Source organism: Falco cherrug, unplaced genomic scaffold (genome assembly GCF_023634085.1).
Source record: "Falco cherrug isolate bFalChe1 unplaced genomic scaffold, bFalChe1.pri scaffold_41, whole genome shotgun sequence".
Taxonomy (NCBI): domain Eukaryota; kingdom Metazoa; phylum Chordata; class Aves; order Falconiformes; family Falconidae; genus Falco; species Falco cherrug.
The window spans coordinates 311,918-332,752 of NW_026599482.1; the positions used below are offsets into that span (position 1 = coordinate 311,918).

The window sequence follows — 20,835 nt, forward strand, 5'->3', positions numbered from 1 at the left end:
GGCGGCCTTGGAGAGGCAGATGGAGCAGCTGCAGGTCAGGCAAGCGCCTGCAAACCTGCTCCCGCCGGGTGTGAGGGTGGGGGGGGAAGCCTAGGTGGTGCACCGTGCTGGGTGGTAGCCTCAGGTGAGAGAGGAAACCCAGTGGCCCCTGCCAGCGGGTGCTCACGAGGACGTGGTTGCTCCCTCTCGACTCTGAAGCCCTTGGTGCAGGAGGTAGAGCTTGTGGCTTTGTTATTGTCACCGGGGTGTGGCTGGATTTGGGGGTTTAGGGGTGTTTAAAGGACACCTCCCAGGTAGAGCCTCTGAGCACGCCGCTGGAGCAGTGGCGCATCGCTGGCTTGTGGCCGCCGAGGCAGCTCAGTGGAGACCTGAGGTGACCCCAGATGTTTTGGAGGGGGGAGTCGCCAGATGGCCAAGGGAGACTCAGGCAGACGCCTTCTTTTGACTCCCATGTAGGAAAAACTAGGAAAAAAAAAAAAAAGAAAGAACCGGGGCCAGGCAGCAAGCGAACTACAGGAGCGACTGAAGGTTACCCAGGACCAACTGGCCAAAGGGAGACTGAAGAAGTGTAAAGAACAGCTTCAGGAAACGGTACTTGTGGTGGCCGCAGCCATCCCTCCCCTTGGTGCTGGTGGAGGGCAGGGGGAAGCGCGTGTCAGGCAGTGGTTGAAAACCGGAGACAAGGTGGCACTTGCTGCCAGAAACCATCTGGGTGGCTTTTGGGAAGCTCTGGGAGCACAGGAGATGGTGGCCATGGTTCTCCCTTCTCAAAAGGCAGGACCTGGCCCATCTGTGAAACGCTTTGATGCTTGAGCTGCCACGAGGATAAGGTTGAGAGCCAGTTGAGTAACCCACCTCTCTTTTCCTTCTCCAGGGGGAAGAGGACAGTTTGAAGGAAGGGACTTCAGTCTGACGAGTCTGTGACCTAGACCTTACCGTCACCTTACCAAAATGCCTTACACATTCCTAAAACGAAAACTAAAAATATATGCCTGATTTACTGTAGAAAAAAGTTGCAAGCCATTCGTGACCTAAAACCTAGTTTTGAAACTTAGAAAAAACCCCAAACACAAAAACCCAACCAGTAAACACTGCAGGCATATGTTTGTAAGAAAATCTTCATACTGTTTTGTACAACTACCGTTTGTTCCCAAGGGCACCGCACCGACCACATCGGGGCAGGCAGAACCCACAAATCTGTGAAAAGGGAAGACTCTGTTTGTACATCAACTGGTGATTTTTTTTTTCCTTTCTTTTTTACTTTTTTTGTTTTGGTTTGGGTTTTTTTGTTTGTTGGAGTGGAAGAAGTGTGAAAGTGAGACCCAGCATGGAAGGAAGCCTCTCTTTGATGGGTGGCTCTTGGCGCGTATCCTTTTGTGTATTTCTGGGTGTCGATGCATTTACAATGATGTAGTGAAAAGAGCTTATTCTTGCTTCATTTTCCGGGTTATTATTTACTAATTTTTTATTAAGTTTGCAAGCCAGCCAGGTGTTTGGGGTCACTGAAGAAGGACCCTGCTGTGGCCGGGAGCAGATCCTTTACTCCCCCGCCTTGCTTGCTGTGCTGCAAACAGCCATCCCCTCTGTTTTTTCTCCAAGATACGCAAAGGAGAGAAGCCTTCCCTTCCAGCCACGAGTGTTCTCACACTGGCGGTGCACCCCGAGGTCCCCTGCCACGGGGTCAGGCTGAGCGTGGGGACAGGGCAGAGCAGCGTGAGCGTGGGGACAGGGCGCAGCAGCACAGCCTCGCCAGCCCAGCGCAGGCTGCTCCTGCTCTCTTAAGCCTCAGCGCACCCCAGAAATTCCGTCCCTGCGGGTGCTGCGTGGTGGTGGTCCTTGGGCACTGCCAGGCTCTTCAGCCTTCTCTCTCCCCTTCTTGTGGCTTTCCTGTTGAAACTCCACACAAACCCACCCTTTTTCCCCCGAGTTTTCTTCTTTTTAAATAATTTTTCTTTTTTTATTTCAAGTTGGTTTATTGGGAAATGGCAGAGACCACGTCACAGCTTGGTGCCTGCCTCCTCACAATAAAGCTGCTGAGCCCGGCACTGACATCAGCGGGATTTGAGGAGCTGGTGGGGGGAAAAGGCCCCCAGAGTACTTGGTACCTCTGGGGGGTGTGAAGAACCAAGGCCAGGAAGGGGGATGAAGGCCAGACCCGCCTCCCTTTTGTTCCCAGAGAAGTCTGCGTGTGCTCAGCCTCTATATTAGACACACCAGAGATTCCACGCAGGCAGGACTGGGTAGACACGTGTCCTGTCCCCCCAGCACTGCAGCTTTGGGGGTCACGATGGAGAAGGGATGTGCAAATCACACTTGGGCTCTGGGGTATGTGCGTGACCTGTCTCTGATCAGGCAAGAAAAAGGGGTCCTGCTGAATTCTGGCTGAGGGAACGGCAAGCTGAGAGCCCACCCCCCACCCCCACTGCCTGGTGATTAACAGTGGTCAGTTAATTACAGAGCAGACTCCAGCTGCTTAGAGTGCTTTCTCCTGTGTCTGGGAACACAGATCCTTGCGTCTTCTACTTCATGAGAAAGGAATGCCTCCTGTGTCTTTGGCTGTACCCTGTTTCATAATAATGCCAATGAAAATGCCTGAGGCCACTTTAGACTGGTTTCTTGACAAATTCTACTTATTTGTCGTTTTAATGTTTGATTCATCCTTTCCACTTTCCCACTAGATTGTGGCCTCCAAGACGCATGCAAATACCAATTAATACCCAATACTTTGCTAACACTTTGGACTACTTCAGCAACAAAGTGTGGACCTCTGTCAGAGGAAATTCCAATAGGAACTCCAAATCTCGGAATTATTTCTTGTAATAACCACTTCACAACCTCTTTTTGCTTGTGTGGTGCGACAGGGAAGGGCTTCTGGCCATCCTGTAAAAGTATCAACCCTTACCAGGATATACTGGTACCCATTTTGTCTAGGCAGCTCTGAAAAATCTACTTGCCAATAATCTCCAGGTTCTGTACCAGATTTCAGTCTGCCCATTTGAACCTTTTTCTTAATCACTGGATTGGTTTTCAAACGTACTTCACACTTTGCAGTTACCGTATTAGCTATTCCCAACATCTTAACTGATATTACTTGCTTTCCCAAAGATGTTACTAAGGCTTCTGCTCCCCAGTGACACTCTTGATGTCTCGTTTGAATTATCTCTCTCATCACAGGAGGTGGAATTACTACCTGTCCATTAGGAGTTATCCACCATCCCGCTAAGTTTTTCTTAGCATTTAATAACTGACCCGATTTGTCATCTTCCTCTGAATATCTCGGTTTCTCCCTGGGAAGGGTTACTGTTTTAGAAGGAATTATTGCCATTTGCAATGCTTGTTTCTTTGCTACCCTTTTGCAGTCTTATCAGCTAAATTATTCCCAGCTATTATTTTTGTATTGCCAGTCTGGTGTGCCGTACAGTGCATGATTGCTACTTGATCTGGCTTTTGAACTGCTTGTAATAATCGTAAAATCTCTGTTTGATGCTTAATGTTTGATCCTTGAGAGGACAATAACCCCCTCTCTTTCCACAAAGCTCCATGGACATGCACTACCCCAAAGGCATATTTTGAATCAGTCCAGATATTTACTCTCTTGTCGTTGCTTAGTTCTAAGGCTCGAATTAAAGCGATGAGTTCTGCCTTTTGGGCTGATGTGGTACCCGCCAATGCTCCTGCTTCTATGACTGTAGTCTCTGTTGTTACCGCATATCCGGCGTATCGGACTCCTTGTTCCATAAAGCTGCTTCCATCAGTATACAGTTCCCAGTCTGGTCTCTCCAATGGCACATCCTTCAGATCTTCACGACTGGAATAAACATACTCGATGGTAGCCAAGCAATCATGTTCCAGTCGTCCTTCTTCCTGTATGGAACTTAAAAACACTGCAGGATTTACCAGGTTAGTTGTCTTTAGAATCACATCATCCTGTTCAGTCAATACCACCTGGTACTTCATCATTCGGCTGGGGGACAGCCAGTGTCCCCCCTTCTGTTCTAGGACAGTTATCACCATGTGTGGCACATAGACTGTTATTGTTCTTCCCAAAGTCAATTTCCGAGCTTCTTGTATGAGCATCACTGTTGCGGCCACTGCTCGCAGGCAGTTTGGCCACCCTTTACTCACTGTGTCCAGTTGTTTAGAGAAATATCCGACTGGTCGTTTCCAGCTTCCTATCCTCTGGGTTAACACGCCCGGTGCAAGGTGTTGCCTTTCATGTACAAACAGCTGGAAATCTTTGGTTAGATCCGGCAGTCCCAAGGCAGGTGCAGACATTAAGGCACGCTTCAACTCTACAAAAGCCTTTTGTTGTTGTGGGCCCCATACAAAGGAAGGGTTCTTTTGGGCCTCGTACAGCGGTTTAGCTATTAGCCCATAGTTCATGATCCAAAGGCGACACCACCCAGTCATTCCCCAAAATGCTCTGAGTTCATGAATATTTCTCGGCTCAGGTATACCACAAATAGCTTCTTTGCGATTTTTTCCTAATTGTCGTTGTCCTTTTGAAATCTCAAAGCCCAGATATATCACAGTCTGGCAGGCTATCTGGGCTTTCTTCCTGGATACCTTATACCCATTTAGTCCCAGGAAATTCAAGAGGTCAATAGTCACCTGTATGCAGGTAGGTCTTTCTTCTGTAGCTATCAATATGTCATCCACATATTGTAGGAGTAAATGCCCAGGTCTTGATTTATCCTGTTTCCAGATTTCAAGTTCCTTTGCTAAATGATTTCCAAAAATAGTTGGACTGTTTTTAAATCCTTGGGGTAATCTAGTCCATGTCAGCTGCATCTTTTGCCTGGTTTGAGGATTTTCCCATTCGAAAGCAAACAGTTTTCTGCTTTTCTTTTCCAAAGGTGTACAAAAGAAAGCATCGTTTAAATCAAGCACTGTAAACCACTGATAATTCTCCCTCAATGCTGTTAACAGTGTATAAGGGTTTGCTACTACAGGATAAATATCCTCAACTATTTGATTTACTGCTCTCAAGTCTTGTACCAGTCTATATTCACCCGAAGGTTTTCTGACTGGTAAAATAGGAGTATTATACTCAGATTCACATTCTTCCAAAATTTTATACTCCAAAAATTTATCAATCCATTTCTTCAATTCCTGTCTCACTTCCGGTTTGATTGGATACTGTTTAATTCTCACTGTTCTGCGCCTTCCTTCAAATCTATTTTAACTGGTTCTGCTAGTTTCGATTTACGAGGAATATCTGTCTCCCATACAGTAGGGATCACTGCCAAATCCACCTCCGGTGGAATTTCTTGTTCCTTTACCTTTTCTTGTATCGTCAGGATTTCTCCCGTTTTTGACTCAGGTATTTTCAAGAAAAGTTCTCCTTCGTCAAAAACAATCTGTGCATTTAATTTGGATAACAAATCTCTTCCTAAGAAGGGTACCGGACATACTGGTACATACAAAAATTCATGTGTAATTATCTTATTTCCAAATTTCAAATCCAGGGGTTGCAGGAATGGCCTGTTGTTGTTCCAATTTTTCCTTTACAGGTATTTAATAAAAAAATGTCGCTTCTGTATCCACTCCCAACCTCACAATTTAAACAACATTTTTTTCCACTTTCTTATTATCAGAAGTTACAGCCATTACCAAATTATCTCCAATAGTTAGCTTACATTCATCCTGCCAATCCTTTCTTTGTCTTAAGTAAAAAAAACAAATCCACATCTGGCATTTTATTCCATTTCCCTTCTCTTTTACAATACAGCATTAACTGCAAAATAGTGTTACAATTCAGTGTCCCATTCGTGGGCCACTTTTCCTGATCATCCAATATATACAAAGGCCACCAATTATTACAATACTCAAATTATTACAAACTCAATCATCTGGCTCTTTTGCAGATCATCCTGTAAATTTCCCCAATGTGCCAATAAACATCCCAACAAAGAATTTTTCGGGATTTTGTCATTTACAGCAAGATTACCCATGCTTTTACTTTTAAACAACCAAGTTAACTTAGTTGCCATGGTGTAATTACTCACAGTACAATACACAATTATTCAACTCTGTCACTCCGATCCGCGGATCCACACTCCCACTCGCTTTCGTTCTCAATTATACGTCTGACCCTTACAGCCACACTCACACTTTCCCACAGTTACTTTAAACAAACATATAACACAATATTATACCTCTTAATTTTCTTCTTAATACACAAACTCACAAAACAACAAAGAACACCAAAACCTTCTAACTTCTTGTTAGAGGCACTACCTTAGAGAACACTATAGCATATAGTTTCTCTTGTCTCCACTTTTGTCCAACCCTGCAATAGCTTTCGCTTATGTCTTACGGGCAGACGCCTAGGCTTCCACTTCCACAAGGATCCTTTTAGTCCAACCCTGCAATAGCTTTCGCTTATGTCTTACGGGCAGACTCCTAGTCCTACCCTGCGCAGCTCTTTCACCGCGTCTGACAGGCAGACTTACTCAGTGGGGCTCCAACCCACTGGTGGGACTTCCTCCCACTCTTTCCCATACAATTATTATAGTGGGACTCCTACCCACTTCCTCTAGTGCACTTACTTACTACAATTAAAAAAAGAAGTGTCTTACCCAAAAATCCAGGGAACGTCGCGAAGAGCCTTACGGATCGGGGATCGATGGGTGTCCCCGAGAAATCCTCGGTGCCGGCTGGAACCGATCAGGTCCCTGACTCCGCCGGTCTCCTTCAGTGAGGTCCCATCTGGGTCGCCAAAACTGTTACCGAAATCTCGGACTGAAGAACTTATCGACACCAATGTGATGTAGATAAGCAGACACTTCTTTATTGACGGCCGGGTGCGTGAGCGAGTCCTCTCACGATCAACGCACGCCAGGTCCCAAAATCAGATTCCATAGATATAACTTATTCATACATATTCATTAAATATTCATGCATAATCATAACATTTCCTGTAAATCATTAACATACTCTCCTCCTATATCCGATTGTGCGCAGTAAAGCTTAGAAAGGTCTAGAAATGGGTCTGGGGTACGATTTGGGTAGGTGGTGTATGAGTCGGTGGTCGCGATCTCCCCCTGCCGGAATTACCTTTTACTGAAGTTCACGGTTTCTTGGCAGGCACCTACAAGCTGTTCCAGTCGACTCTCCCCAGTTCCCGTTCATCTCATATTCTGACATTTCAGTACACCTCTGCGTACAGAAGACTGGTCAAATACAATGGAACCTTCCAACCCTAAAGTTATTACCTAAGTTTTAACAATGGTTCCAGCCCCTTCTTCTAGCCTTGGTACAGGACGTACAGAAGATCTCATAGCAGCTTTTACTGTGCAACTAAGAGTTTCATTAAAAATATTTCTTATCCTTCTATTTTTCAATTTTATAAAATGATTTTATAAAATCAATTAATCAAATAGTCAATCAATCTTAACTTATTAACAAATCGATAACATGTCTTCATTGCCTTTCACTAAAATTCCTCTTTCCTGTGAAACCAGTTGTGTTTGTGGGTTTGGGATCTTTTTTTTCTTTCCTCCCCTTGTTCAGGGAGCAGTAGCCCAGCACAGTTCCACTTGATTTTTTTCTGGTGGTGTTACAACAGACATTGTGCAGTCCTCCCAACGCTTTGTCCATCAGTAATGTTTTCACTTTTTTCTTGTTCCTGTTTTAAGAGACACTATTGTTTTCTTTCTAAGGGCTGTATTTTTGTTATGTCCTTCATGATGAGTGAATTCAAAGTACTTTCAATGGCATAATACACTTTGTAGTGTAATTTTGTGAAAATGCTTCTCTATGAATTACAAAAAAGATTTCATTTTCTATTATTTCAGAGGTAAACCCTGAATTAATCAATCCTGGATGTGGTGTTTCTGTCTTCTAGAAATACGTGAAGCTTAACTTTGTTTTTATAGGTTGAGAAGGAAAAAGCAAAGAAAGATGTTCAAGAGTGCAGGCGGTGGCAAAACAGGAATGTGTGGATAAATTAAATAACATCACTAATCGGCAAATGAAACAAAAGATTACTGTAAGGAAGAATGACTGTTTGAAAATGGAGAATGAAAACACGATAGAAGAAAAAGACAAAAAGATTTTTTCATCTGGGGAGAGCTCAAAATTATTAAAATGCCAGTGAAAGGGTAAGCTAAGGAAATAATCTCTAATTCTTATTTGTAGTACTATGTAAGTGTCTTAGGTTTTCTGGTACTGTGGTAGTTGAAGTAGTTTCCTCAGTGGTGAAAGCCATAGTGAGTAGTCCACTGCTTTTCAAAAAGTGAAGAAAATTTCTTCTTAGAAAACACTAAGCTCATGATGGAGGTTCAAATTTATGGCCTGCTCTAAAAAAAAGAAAAGGAAAAAAGAAAAGAAAAAAAACCCCCATCCAAATTCCTGTGATTTCCTTGTCAATACTGAGGCAAAATGCATCTTTGAAACCAGAAAGAAAAGCAGACTGGAAAAAGCAGTTATTTTTGTAGGAAATGGCCACCTAGAAAAGAAAAGTAGGAACTTGGGGTTTGCTACTACTCCCTTTTCTAGGTGATTTTAGTGATCTCCGTGCAGTTGGTGTTTTCATTAAGTTAATATGCCCTTTGTCAGGAGAGGGTGATTTGAAGAATCAGTCAGCAGTATGCAGGCGAGCGGAGGTTGTCTTTATTCGGCAGCGCTGGGTGCATGGGGGATCGCGCCACCAAAGTCATGCACCCCGAGGTGACTTTTCAGTCCCCCCTTTATACAAGCTACTCAGACCTATTCATGAGTTTTCCAAGAAATGGTTTACATATTCATTACAATTCTGAGAATTCATTTACATATCTCATGCCTGCACAATGTCCTTGAGGAGCTGTCTCTGCGCAGACTCTATTCCTCAGGGGCCATGTTTAAAGTCTTTGTCTTCGCCACGTTGCATGTACAATAGGAATCTAAGACAGAATGTCCCTTCTGAAGATAACCAACCCAAGGCCTTAGCAGTCTGTGCATCCGTCATGTGGCAGTAAGGGTCCTTGGACATCTCCCGACTTTTAACTAAACGTAGGTGCGTCATCCTTTAGATAAGTGGTACAGCATTCGCTATTCAGAGTTCCCGTTGTTTGTCAGGCAGCACCAGTCCCGCTGTGTCACCACATTTCCTTCTCAACCTGGACTTGGGACAGAGACCAGTCCTGCAGACACCTCGGCAAGGAGGAGCCCTTGATGAGGACGACGACGAGCCGCTTTTGGGTGAGCTCAGAGCTGACTGAAGCACAAGCGAAAAGCCCCAGCTCAAACCAGGCCGCTTTGCTTTTCTTGGAAGTCACAAAGCTTCGCTCTGGTGGGTCTCTTTGCATCGGAAACCCTTGTGCTCCCAACGCTGTGACCTGTGTGGGTGCCAAGTCAGAGCAGTCCGTCGCCGCCTGCCTTTGAATTCAAGGTTTGAACCGCGCAGTGTGGCCAGAGCGGGCACATGCTGCGAGAGGTCACGGACCACCATTTCCCTGGCCCTGCGGCTGAGCCAGCGCAGCCCGCTGCTGTGCCGGGAGCGGTGGGGACAGTGCCGCTCTGTCCCCACACAGCTGCCCAGAGCTCAGGGGAGGGGGCGGCCTGGAAGCGCCTGGGCTCCAGCGGCCGGCCAGAGAAAGCCCCCCCAGTTCTCACGGGGGAAGTGACTGACATGTGCAGGGTTTCTCCTGCTCGGACTGCAACAAGTTTCCCAGGAAGCTCCCCAAGGCGTGGGCGTTTGGGTCTGAAGCCCCCCGGGCCGAGAGCAGGCGCTGCCAGGGAGCTAGAGCCCGCGGCAGGCTGGCCGTCACTCAGCAGGCAGGTGAACCTGCTTCCCCGCGCCCCACTCCATCCACCTCCGCCAGCTCTTACTTCCAGCCTGCTCCCCCCGGCCCGTACCCCCATCCTTTCTCCCCGTGCGGCAGCTGCAGCAGGCGCGTACCAGCCTCCCGAGCCCCCGGCTGACGCGGGGCACTGGCACGCTCAGCCGGCAGCGCTGGCCCCGCTGCAGGAGGGCTAGTCCGCAGGCTGCAGAGGAATCACTCGCTGACCCAGGGGAGGGAAAGCCCATTTATTTAGGCTGTTTGAATTTGGCACGCACAGAACATATCCCAGTAACGCACGGGAGGCTAAGGGGTTTGGTTTGGTTTTTTCTTTCTTCTTCTTCTCTACAGACATACAGGAAAACTCTGTGCAACTCCCATGTACACACTGCACAAAGGAAACAGCTTTAAGCAACCACCGGTGAAACATGGAAGCCTTTTAAGATCTCTGGAGCTGGCACAGGAATGCTTTCTACCCCCCATACAAAAGGCATTTCAGTTTCAGGTCAGACTGTCTAGGTGGTATTTCCATGCATTTCTGCAGAATTAAAGAAGCTAACAGACAAAAAGCCCAGATCAAGCCATATTAGTCAGGCTGATTGGTTCTACCACGTTAGATCAATAGTGATTATGAACAAACGGACCAAGTGACCAAAGACTGGGGCTGAGAATACCACTTTTTGAGATGTGGTTTCTTTTCACTGTACTACCCATAGAACTGGAGCGCTCTGATAGAAGTATCGGCATTTGTAGAAGCCTCAGAAGCATCTGACCCGCTAGTAAGTGTGTATTAGAGAAACGAAGGTAGTTCTAAATTAAACTATGTCAACAGAAAAGTAGTTGATAGAATCCCTCAGGCTGAAGGAGAACTCAAGGCACTTCATAACAAGAACACTGAACCTCTAGAACAAGTGAACCTTTAAATATTATTACTGCACCGTGAGTTTACAAGAGTGGATTAGGACTATTTCTCCAGAAAAATGTGTCTATTTTATGTCTGTTTCACTTCAGGATTGGCCTTTATTAGTACTGCTCTGCAACTGCTAGCACTAAGAATGTAACCCAGTTTTTGTGCCAACAGGTTGTTTTAGCCTAACTTTCACTACAGGTTTTCAGTTCTGTATAAAGTGGTTACAGGGGAAACTGTTTCTGAGTTTGGCCATTTGACCAGCAGCCTCAAAAAGACTGACTGAATTTTGCTTTTTACAACTCGGAAAATTAAGAACAGGAACCAGTTTGTTCTCACACCCCCACCCCACCCCCACCCCCCTTTCATCCCATGACACATTGACACTTTGCAGCGTTGGACCAACATTTTTGGAGACCTTTAGCGTTAATCCATTGGGGACAGTATTGGGCTGCTGGACAACCAATGCAAATATTAATAAACCAAGAGAAATCCTTAGATTTGATTTGTTGAGGGTCATTTGTACATACGAGCTACATCTCCAAAATGTGCTTTATTCTACCAACAGCTTCCCTGCAGTTAGTGAAACCCTTGCCTAGAATGGTTGCTTTACATAACTGATCTATTAAAACATGGAATGCCTGTAGAGTTGTGGCACTGCATGACATCTACACGGGACTTGCTTCAAAAGCTACGACCAGGGAGCCTCCTGGCTTCTCAGCAGTGCAAGCTCGGGGCAGGTCCTCTGGCCCATTTGCTTGGCATTCATGCTTTATGCCTAAAAAAAGAGGCAAAACACTCAATGTGGTATTCCAGCATGCTAGTAATCAATCAAATGTACTTGGTAGTAACATTAGAAGAGGCAATCGGGTCACCAAGCAGGTAAGCCCTGCCTTAGCTTAGGCATTTGGATGGTTTTCTCTGACGTGTGTCAGAGCAGACATCTGGCTACATGCCAAATAGCAATGCAGAAATACCGGGGAGAACGTTTTCACTCCATCCGTGCTCAGACTGTTCCCCTTTTCGCTGCAGGCTCTCTCAGGAGCGCACCTCTCCTTTCTAGGGCTACCCTGGGTATGGCGGGTGAGGAAGCTACACGCAGGCAGGCTCCAATGGCTGACTCGGCTCCCGCTGGCTCTGGAGAGGTGGGTGAAAGAATCAGAGTGAGCATCTGGGCTGTAGAGACCAGAAAGGCTTTGCTGCTCCAAGGAATCAACAATGGATTCTTTTTTTGGAGATCAGGGAGCCCAACCCAAGCCGTCTGATGTGGAGAAAAGCTGAATTTCTTCAGGATTTCTTTCTTTCTTTCTTTTTTTTTTTTAACTTCCACCTGTGCAGCACAGCCTCCCTGGCTAGTTGCAGTCCACTGGCCAGCTGTCGTGTGAAGGCTGGCACTGCTGCACAACGATCCTGTCTGTCTTGCAGGCTGCAAGATTTTGGCCCAGTGCAGCAGGAGGAACTGAAGGGGGTCGGCGCTCTCTGGCTACAAGCCAGGCCGACTGAGCATGAAATCTCTGAATGCTGCAGCAAGATGTTTACTCCTTGGTTAACGGTGTCTGACAGGCTGAACAGAGCTTTGCTTCTCCACGTGGAGATGCAATGCCTTTTGAAATGAGTAATGACAACCACATCTCTAGATCAAGCGCATTGTTAATTCCTACTGTTGCACAGGGTGTTTGAGATCGTGTCTTTCAACAGACACAGGCTTGAACGTCCTCTGCCACAGCAGCAGCTCTAGAAGGAAGCTAATGGTTTCTAGCCTGTATGGTGCAGATGTGCTGCTCTGCATGGCACAGCTGTGGTGTCACAGACACTGCAAAACCTGCTCTTGTCCTGCGCACAGTTCTAGTGCCTCTAAAATTCAGTCAGACGGTGTAAGTTTTAGCCAGAGCTCACTTGAGCTGCATCACAGGGCATTTCACTTGTGAAGTTCTCATCTCTCACTAGTATCTCAAAAAACCCAGCCATCCACAACCAAAAACCAATCCAGCATCCAGCTGCTCTGGGAGGTGGCGGGAGCAGCTGACGGGGCTGGAGAGCATTTGCCAGCAGTCAGTGATGCCCTTGCCCTAAGCTGGAGTGGCGAATTTTGATCTAAGTCTGACGCGGTGGCACTGTGAGGTCAGCAGCTCTGTTGGTACCAGCGCATTGTTGGGGTTGCCAGGTGAGGAATGCAGGGCGCTCAGCTCCGCCCCGGTCAGCTCCGGGGCACATTGGTCTGGCCCTAAAGCCAGCAGAAGGACGTGGGTACATGTTCTCTGGACCCTCGTTTCTGTTTCCTGCCAGGAAGAGGAAATCTATCCCTTTTCACCCTGCAGGTTAGGAATAATCCCTCTGTCCCGATGGGGACCATCCCAAAGTGATGCTGCGTTGTCAGGAGGGAGGGGGCTGGCACCAGCTGTGCTGGGATGGAGCCGGCTGAGGCCGCTGAAATCCCAAACGACTGGGCCGGGCCGGGATAGCGATGCCTGTAGTATCAGCTGGGATCTCGCGCGGTGCCCTGGTGTAGAAAGTTGGTCCTGCCGGGGGGAGGCTGGTTCCAGCTGGCGTTGGCAGCCTGCCCGCCTGCCGGCTCTCTGCTGCTTTGTCTGGGATGCTTGGCGAGGCGGGCAGGGAGAGCTGGGCTGCTGGTTGAAACAGCCCTCAACAACCCCCCTGGGGGTTGGAGGCGACGTTTTCATTGCCCTGTCACCCCCTCGCTGCACCAGTGCGGATTCGGCTGGGAGTGAGTTCGCCGCTGTCGGCTGTGAGAAAGGGAAAGGCTCTGAGGTCTCCCTGTGAGCACTGAGGTTTTGAAAAGATGCTGATCTCCTTAGTTTTATTCTTATTTTTGCCTCCTCCCTTTCCAGCCACTCCCTCCGTCCCCAGCCCACAACCTCTTAAAGAGGAAATTCAATGATGTTGACAGTTAAGGGCGGGGATGGGAACTTCTGATAGCTGAGGGCTTGATGCACTGATCACGAGAAAGCGAGAAAGCGCAGCCTGGCACCTCCTGGGGAGTGCCCCTGCGCAGATGAACTGCCTGGCTGCAGCATCGGGGGGGTGGGGGGGTGGGTGGTGTGAGCCACGTGGAGGTGGTGCCCATGGGGGAAACGCACGAGTGGGACAGCGGGGAAGAGCCTGGCTTCCAGACTCGGGACGGGGTTCGGTTAGCGATTAAGAAGAGTGGAGGCAGCAGCATCTTCCTCCGCGCGGGGCTGCACCCTGCCTGCCAGGTCTCAGACCAGGCAGTACAGTCTCCCTTGCGGCTCCGTGTGTTATGGGTGGAGAACCTGAGCGTGGAGAGGAGGGTGGGAACGGATGCCCGCCAGTTAACAGCAGAGGTGGAAAGAGAAGCACCACATCCAGTGCTCCCTTTGCAAGTTTCGTTTCTTCCTGTGGGCATCTGCTGGGGAGATGAGATGGTTAATGACCATGCTTTTGCTTTTTTTTGGCTTGAACTTGGGCCTTTTCCTGGTGTTTGCGTTGCAAGGAGATGGTAGCGTCTTGGTTCTCTGTGTGGCGTCTGTAGCATCATTGCTGGGGTGGTTCTCGTCACTGGAGGCTGGGAGCAGCGACCCAGTGGGATGTGGTCACTGCGTGTCCTCCCTGCCAGGCTGGGCAGAGGCCAGCAGTGCCGCAGGGTGCGGCTGGCAAAGGGAGGCGGCCAGGGCTGCTGCAAAGCTGGGGAAAGCTCTCCCGTGCATGCTTTCCCCTTCCAGGGGGGTGTTCTATTCCAGAGCTGAGACCCTGGATGCACTTCCACCTGCGCCTGGGCGCAGAGATAAGGCCAGGTGGCCCAGGGAGAGCCCAGGTCTTGGCCAAACTGCACCAGGCAGTCTGGAAACGGGCTCTCTTACTGCCGCAGGGCTGCAGGGATTGCCCAGGGTCGTGCAAAAGCGTCCCATTGGACAAGGCATGGGCACTTTGCTCGTGGCTGTCTCTGATTGCATCCCTGTTTTTTTCTTCCCCCTCTTTGGTTCTTCTGGAGCTTGCTGCAGCCAGCGCAAGCAGCCCCTGCGGTGTGGCTGGAGCACCGTGCGCAGGCAGCGCAGCGGAGGAGCGCAAACCTGGGAGGGGGTGGGGGGTGTCAGCAGGTTGCCCACACAACACAGATGGACATGGGAAACTCGCTGCTCACAGAGAGGCTGTTGCGCCTCTTTGTTTTCCCCACTAACTGTTGTTGTGGTGTCTTGCAGGCACAGAAGAATAAGGCAGGATGGATGTCTATGACCCTCAGATGCTGAATCTTGTGCTCTTTGGAGGTCTGATGGTGGTATCAGCCATCGGGATCTTCCTGGTGTTCACCTTCATGGAGAAGGTCCTCCGTCCTTCTGAGGAAGCCTTGGCCAAGCAAGGCAAAGGGCTTAAGAAGACTCAGCAGAAGGAAAAAGAGAAAAAGAAGAAAGAGGAAGCTGTTGAGAAAAAAGGAAAAGGAAAGAAACATCAAGAGAAACCTAATGGACAGGTCCCAGAGGCGCACCAAAGTGCTCCAGTGGTCAGCTCTGTCACCATAAAGAAAAGCAATGTTCTTCCAGCCCATGAGGAGCAGAAGCATAATGGACCTGTCAAGAAGGTGGCTGCATCCAAGAAGAAGAGCGAGCCAGGTAAGGCCAAGTTCCTCTGCATATATCCCCGTCGGGTAAGCCGGCAGAGGGATCGGAGAAGGGCTGGAGTCATCTCGTTCCCTTAGCAAAGAGCTGGAACGAACCTGCCTGGTGAAAGGCAGGAGACGACCTTGCTGCTCTGCATCACTGGCACCGCTGCGTGGAGCGACAGTCCCCCAGCGAGGCTGTGTCACAATGGAGTCCAGCTTCTGATGCCCACCACGTCTCTGCTCCCTGGCTTTAGCAAAGCGTGCCCAGCTCCGTCTGGAATCGATCAGTGTGATGGAGGGCGGTGGCAGGGCGGCAGGAGCAGTAGCAGAGCCAGGCAGAGGTGGCAGCTGGCTCAGGGAACGCTTGTCTGTGGTGAGCGCCGTCCCCAGCGCTCGTCACATTGCTTTCAGTTAGAGAGGTATCAAACTTGGCTGTGGACATCTGGGCGGTTGCTGGCGTGAAATGGCAGTTATGGGGTTGAAGTCAACTGAGGCGATGCTACTCAGCCCTGCCGTTGGCTCGAGCGCTCCCAACCCCTCCTCTCTCCTCCCCAGCACCTGCGGACTCGGATGGGCCCCTCTACCTGACCTACAAGACGCTCGTGTCCACAGTCAGCAGCACGGTGTTCGGCGAGGGGGAGGCCCAGCGGCTCATCGAGATCCTGACGGAGAAAGCGGGCATCGTCCAGGACACCTGGCACGCGGTAGGGCTGCCAGCAGCGTCGCGTCCACCAGGGCTGGGCCAAGCCTCCGGGGGTGCGGAGGGGTGAAGGCAGCCCGTTTTCGGGCAGGCTGTCCCCCGAGGGGCAGCCTTAGAGACAGGAGCTGAATTTTCCCTGGGGCAGAGGGCAGGACCCTGTGCGTGTGGGGTGGAGGGGTTGGATGCGGAGGTGGTGGTCCCCGCTGATGTGCCACCCTGCGCCGGCAGGCCAAGCAGAAGGGTGACCCTGTCACTGTCCTGAAACGCCAGCTGGAGGAGAAGGAGAAGCAGCTCGCCACCAAGCAGGAGGCTGCAGCCGCTGCCAGAAACAAGGTGGAGGAGCTGAGCCAGGTAAGTGCCGCGCAGCCCTCCCGGCACCCCTGGCACGGGCTCTGCGCCTCACGGCTCGCCGTGTGCCTCCCTCTCCCCGCGTCTTACCCGCCCTTGGAGGTGAAGCCCAGGGGTTCTCTGGGCCCTTCATCCATTTGCTGTTTTCTCCCCCAAAAGGGGAGGAGATGCCCACCTGAGCTCCTCTCCTGGGCCTGATCCAGCCCGGGGAGGCACGTGCCCTGTTGGCAGCCGCAGCTGGAGGGGCTAAAGCCGTGCCCGTAAGAGACTGCAGCTTTCTGCTGCTTTCCGGAGGACAGTAAAGCCCTTCTCATCTCTTGGCAGAGCCCCTGAGCTGAGAAGGTGTTGATCAGTCCCTTTTTAAGGAGCCTGGTGCTCTTTACAGCCCCCTTGCCTGGCTCAGCCCCTTGCCTCCACCTCTCGTTGGGTGTTGAAGTCAGAAGGGACCCCCGGCGCGTCGTGCTCAGCACCTCCTGCCCCGCAGCCGCCAGGACCCTGCTGCAGCAGGTCCATCTGCCTGCAGGCAGGAGAGGAGAGGGCGAAGCCACCCTGTGCACTGAGTGCTGTGCTAAGCCCCGGCCTGTGCAGGCAGCCCAGGGCAGCGGCACGGCATCACCCAGCCGGCCAAGAGAGCACCCCTGCCTTGGCAGGGGGCGGAGGGGGGGTGTGTTTGGTTTGTGGGGGTGTTTTCTTTTTTTTGTTTTCCTGCTTTGCCCCAAACTTGATGTGATGATATTGATCCTGGGGCCGGGGAGGGGAATAAAATTCCAGGCTGTCACTCCTGTCTCTTAGCTGGCCCAGTGTGGAACAACAGTGGCATCCAGTGGCCACTGAGCCCAAAGCTTAATGCAGGAGGAAATGTAAGTGCGGAAGGGTGTAGCTGGGCCTGGGGGCAGCGCCGAAAGGGTTACACTTCTTAAAGTCTTCTGAGCCAGGAGGCCACTTGTTTCGAGTCCCCTTAAAGCAGGGGAGTTCCTGCGCTGAAACTGACCGGGTGGCTTCTCTCCTCGAAGGAGCTGGCGGCCGAGCGGGCCAAGGCGACGGCCGTGGAGGGCAAGCTGAAGGAGCAGCTGCTGGCCCGCGAGCAGGAGATGGCAGCGGTGCAGGCACGCGTGCAGGCCAGCTACCAGGACCATGTCAGCGAAACGCAGCAGCTGCAGGGCAAGGTGAGCCCCACGCGGTGCTCTGCAGCTTCCTCCGCTGGCTGCCGGCTGGCCCTCGGTGGCAGCTGCCTGGTCTTTTGGAGAAGACCGAGGTGGGCGAGGGGGCCAGAGCCTCGGGGAGGGGCGAGAGCCCCGCAGTGCTCCTGAGCCGTGGTGCTCACGCTAGAAGAGGGATGTGGGAGCATCCTCACGGGATGCAGCAGCCGCAGGGGCTGTCAGCAGCAGCAGACACCTCGCTGTGGCTTCCTTGCCAGTCCCTCTTGCCCATGGAGTGGGCTCCTCAGGGGAGAGCTGAGGGGCTGGCAGCAGCGGCATCAACCCCTGTTGGTCTCTCCCTAGATCCGCACCCTGCAGGAGCAGCTGGAGAATGGCCCCGACACGCAGCTGGCTCGCCTGCAGCAGGAGAACTCCATCCTGAGCGATGCCTTCTGCCAGATCAGAAGTCAGATGGAGAGCAAGTAAGACTAGGGGTGGGGGTGGGGGCAGAGCCTGGGGCCGCCCTCTGGCAAGCCCTGGGGGGGGCTGTCCATCATGATTGGCCACCCCCTTTCTGGAGGGTGCTTCTACAGACGCCCCAGCTAGCTGGAGGTAGAGGAGGGAGTGAGGAAGAGATTGCCAAATGGCTTCTGTGGGCCTGGCAGGGGAAACAAGGATGCTTTTCCCAAGTGGAAGGGCAGGGGAAGCCCTCTCTGCTTTGGAGTCACCTGTGCTGATGCTAGCGGAGGGGGCAGAGGGGACCGGAAGGCACTGCAGCATTTCTCCACACTTCGGAGAGCTTGTGCTCACCAACTTCAGAAGAAATGTCGCTGGCTCTTTGATGGGAGCGGTGCTGCAGAGAAGCGAGACCTGCCTGGTGCATACAGAACAACCAGGAGCTAGGGAGAAGAATTTGGCGCTCCTTTTTGTAGAAAGTCTGAAATGGCTGGTGATTAACAGTGGTCAGTTAATTACAGAGCAGACGCCAGCTGCTTAGAGTGCTTTCTCCTGTGTCTGGGAACACAGATCCTTGCGTCTTCTACTTCATGAGAAAGAAATGTCTCCTGTGATGGAAACGGAGCTTTTGAAATTGATGTGTCAGCTCCTTCCACCCCATCCCTGAAGGACCAGGCGTGTCCGAGAAACAGGCCAACACAACCGTTGAGATGTTTCAAGCCCTGTTACCAGGCCCACCAGGAGGATGTGTTCCCCCCGGGTAACGCCAGGGATGCTTGACTGGCCTGCGGGCTGGAATAACGCTGCTTCTGTTGGTGCAGGCAAAACGCTGAGGTGGCCAGGTTACAGGAGTGGTGCGGCAAGCTGATGAACGAGCTGTCTGAGAAGTCAGAGGTGCTGCGGCAAGAGGAGCAGCTGAGGAAGAGCTGGAAGATGAAAGTGGCGGCCTTGGAGAGGCAGATGGAGCAGCTGCAGGTCAGGCAAGCGCCTGCAAACCTGCTCCCGCCGGGTGTGAGGGTGGGGGGGGAAGCCTAGGTGGTGCACCGTGCTGGGTGGTAGCCTCAGGTGAGAGAGGAAACCCAGTGGCCCCTGCCAGCGGGTGCTCACGAGGACGTGGGTGCTCCCTCTCGACTCTGAAGCCCTTGGTGCAGGAGGTAGAGCTTGTGGCTTTGTTATTGTCACCGGGGTGTGGCTGGATTTGGGGGTTTAGGGGTGTTTAAAGGACACCTCCCAGGTAGAGCCTCTGAGCACGCCGCTGGAGCAGTGGCGTATCGCTGGCTTGTGGCCGCCGAGGCAGCTCAGTGGAGACCTGAGGTGACCCGAGATGTTTTGGAGGGGGGAGTGTCGCCAGACGGCCAAGGGAGACTCAGGCAGACGCCTTCTTTTGACTCCCATGTAGGAAAAACTAGGAAAAAAAAAAAAAAAGAAAGAACCGGGGCCAGGCAGCAAGCGAACTACAGGAGCGACTGAAGGTTACCCAGGACCAACTGGCCAAAGGGAGACTGAAGAAGTGTAAAGAACAGCTTCAGGAAACGGTACTTGTGGTGGCCGCAGCCATCCCTCCCCTTGGTGCTGGTGGAGGGCAGGGGGAAGCGCGTGTCAGGCAGTGGTTGAAAACCGGAGACAAGGTGGCACTTGCTGCCAGAAACCATCTGGGTGGCTTTTGGGAAGCTCTGGGAGCACAGGAGATGGTGGCCATGGTTCTCCCTTCTCAAAAGGCAGGACCTGGCCCATCTGTGAAACGCTTTGATGCTTGAGCTGCCACGAGGATAAGGTTGAGAGCCAGTTGAGTAACCCACCTCTCTTTTCCTTCTCCAGGGGGAAGAGGACAGTTTGAAGGAAGGGACTTCAGTCTGACGAGTCTGTGACCTAGACCTTACCGTCACCTTACCAAAATGCCTTACACATTCCTAAAACGAAAACTAAAAATATATGCCTGATTTACTGTAGAAAAAAGTTGCAAGCCATTCGTGACCTAAAACCTAGTTTTGAAACTTAGAAAAAACCCCAAACACAAAAACCCAACCAGTAAACACTGCAGGCATATGTTTGTAAGAAAATCTTCATACTGTTTTGTACAACTACCGTTTGTTCCCAAGGGCACCGCACCGACCACATCGGGGCAGGCAGAACCCACAAATCTGTGAAAAGGGAAGACTCTGTTTGTACATCAACTGGTGATTTTTTTTTTCCTTTTTTTTTTCCTTTTTTTGTTTTGGTTTGGGTTTTTTTGTTTGTTGGAGTGGAAGAAGTGTGAAAGTGAGACCCAGCATGGAAGGAAGCCTCTCTTTGATGGGTGGCTCTTGGCACTCTTGTCATCCTTTTGTGTATTTCTGGGTGTCGATGCATTTACAATGATGTAGTGAAAAGAGCTTATTCTTGCTTCATTTTCCGGGTTATTATTTACTAATTTTTTATTAAGTTTGCAAGCCAGCCAGGTGTTTGGGGTCACTGAAGAAGGACCCTGCTGTGGCCGGGAGCAGATCCTTTACTCCCCCGCCTTGCTTGCTGTGCTGCAAACAGCCATCCCCTCTGTTTTTTCTCCAAGATACGCAAAGGAGAGAAGCCTTCCCTTCCAGCCACGAGTGTTCTCACACTGGCGGTGCACCCCGAGGTCCCCTGCCACGGGGTCAGGCTGAGCGTGGGGACAGGGCAGAGCAGCGTGAGCGTGGGGACAGGGCGCAGCAGCACAGCCTCGCCAGCCCAGCGCAGGCTGCTCCTGCTCTCTTAAGCCTCAGCGCACCCCAGAAATTCTGTCCCTGCGGGTGCTGCGTGGTGGTGGTCCTTGGGCACTGCCAGGCTCTTCAGCCTTCTCTCTCCCCTTCTTGTGGCTTTCCTGTTGAAACTCCACACAAACCCACCCTTTTTCCCCCGAGTTTTCTTCTTTTTAAATAATTTTTCTTTTTTTATTTCAAGTTGGTTTATTGGGAAATGGCAGAGACCAC

General features: G+C 50.8%; 1 protein-coding gene across 1 annotated transcript; it reads left to right on the forward strand.

Annotated features, from left to right (window-relative positions):
* Positions 1-7,924: 7,924 nt before the first annotated feature.
* On the forward strand, positions 7,925-20,065 carry LOC129735148 (ribosome-binding protein 1-like). Its single transcript, XM_055700512.1, has 12 exons — positions 7,925-8,105; positions 9,061-9,183; positions 10,116-10,543; positions 11,704-11,816; positions 14,850-15,257; positions 15,803-15,951; positions 16,176-16,298; positions 17,309-17,461; positions 17,798-17,916; positions 18,712-18,865; positions 19,290-19,425; positions 19,709-20,065. Exons 5-11 carry the CDS (start codon positions 14,870-14,872, stop codon positions 19,404-19,406), a joined length of 1,203 nt encoding a protein of 400 aa, XP_055556487.1. The 5' UTR covers positions 7,925-8,105; positions 9,061-9,183; positions 10,116-10,543; positions 11,704-11,816; positions 14,850-14,869; the 3' UTR covers positions 19,407-19,425; positions 19,709-20,065.
* The last annotated feature ends 770 nt before the right edge of the window (positions 20,066-20,835 follow it).

What these genes read in the sequence shown, in the direction of transcription:
- LOC129735148 (XM_055700512.1), top strand. Translation starts at nt 14,870, where the DNA reads ATGGATGTCTATGACCCTCAGATGCTGAATCTTGTGCTCTTTGGAGGT. An exon ending in AGGTGGAGGAGCTGAGCCAG is followed by an intron (nt 16,299 to 17,308) that starts GTAAGTGCCGCG and finishes CTCTCCTCGAAG; the next exon opens with GAGCTGGCGGCCGAGCGGGC. An exon ending in AGAAGTCAGATGGAGAGCAA is followed by an intron (nt 17,917 to 18,711) that starts GTAAGACTAGGG and finishes CTGTTGGTGCAG; the next exon opens with GCAAAACGCTGAGGTGGCCA.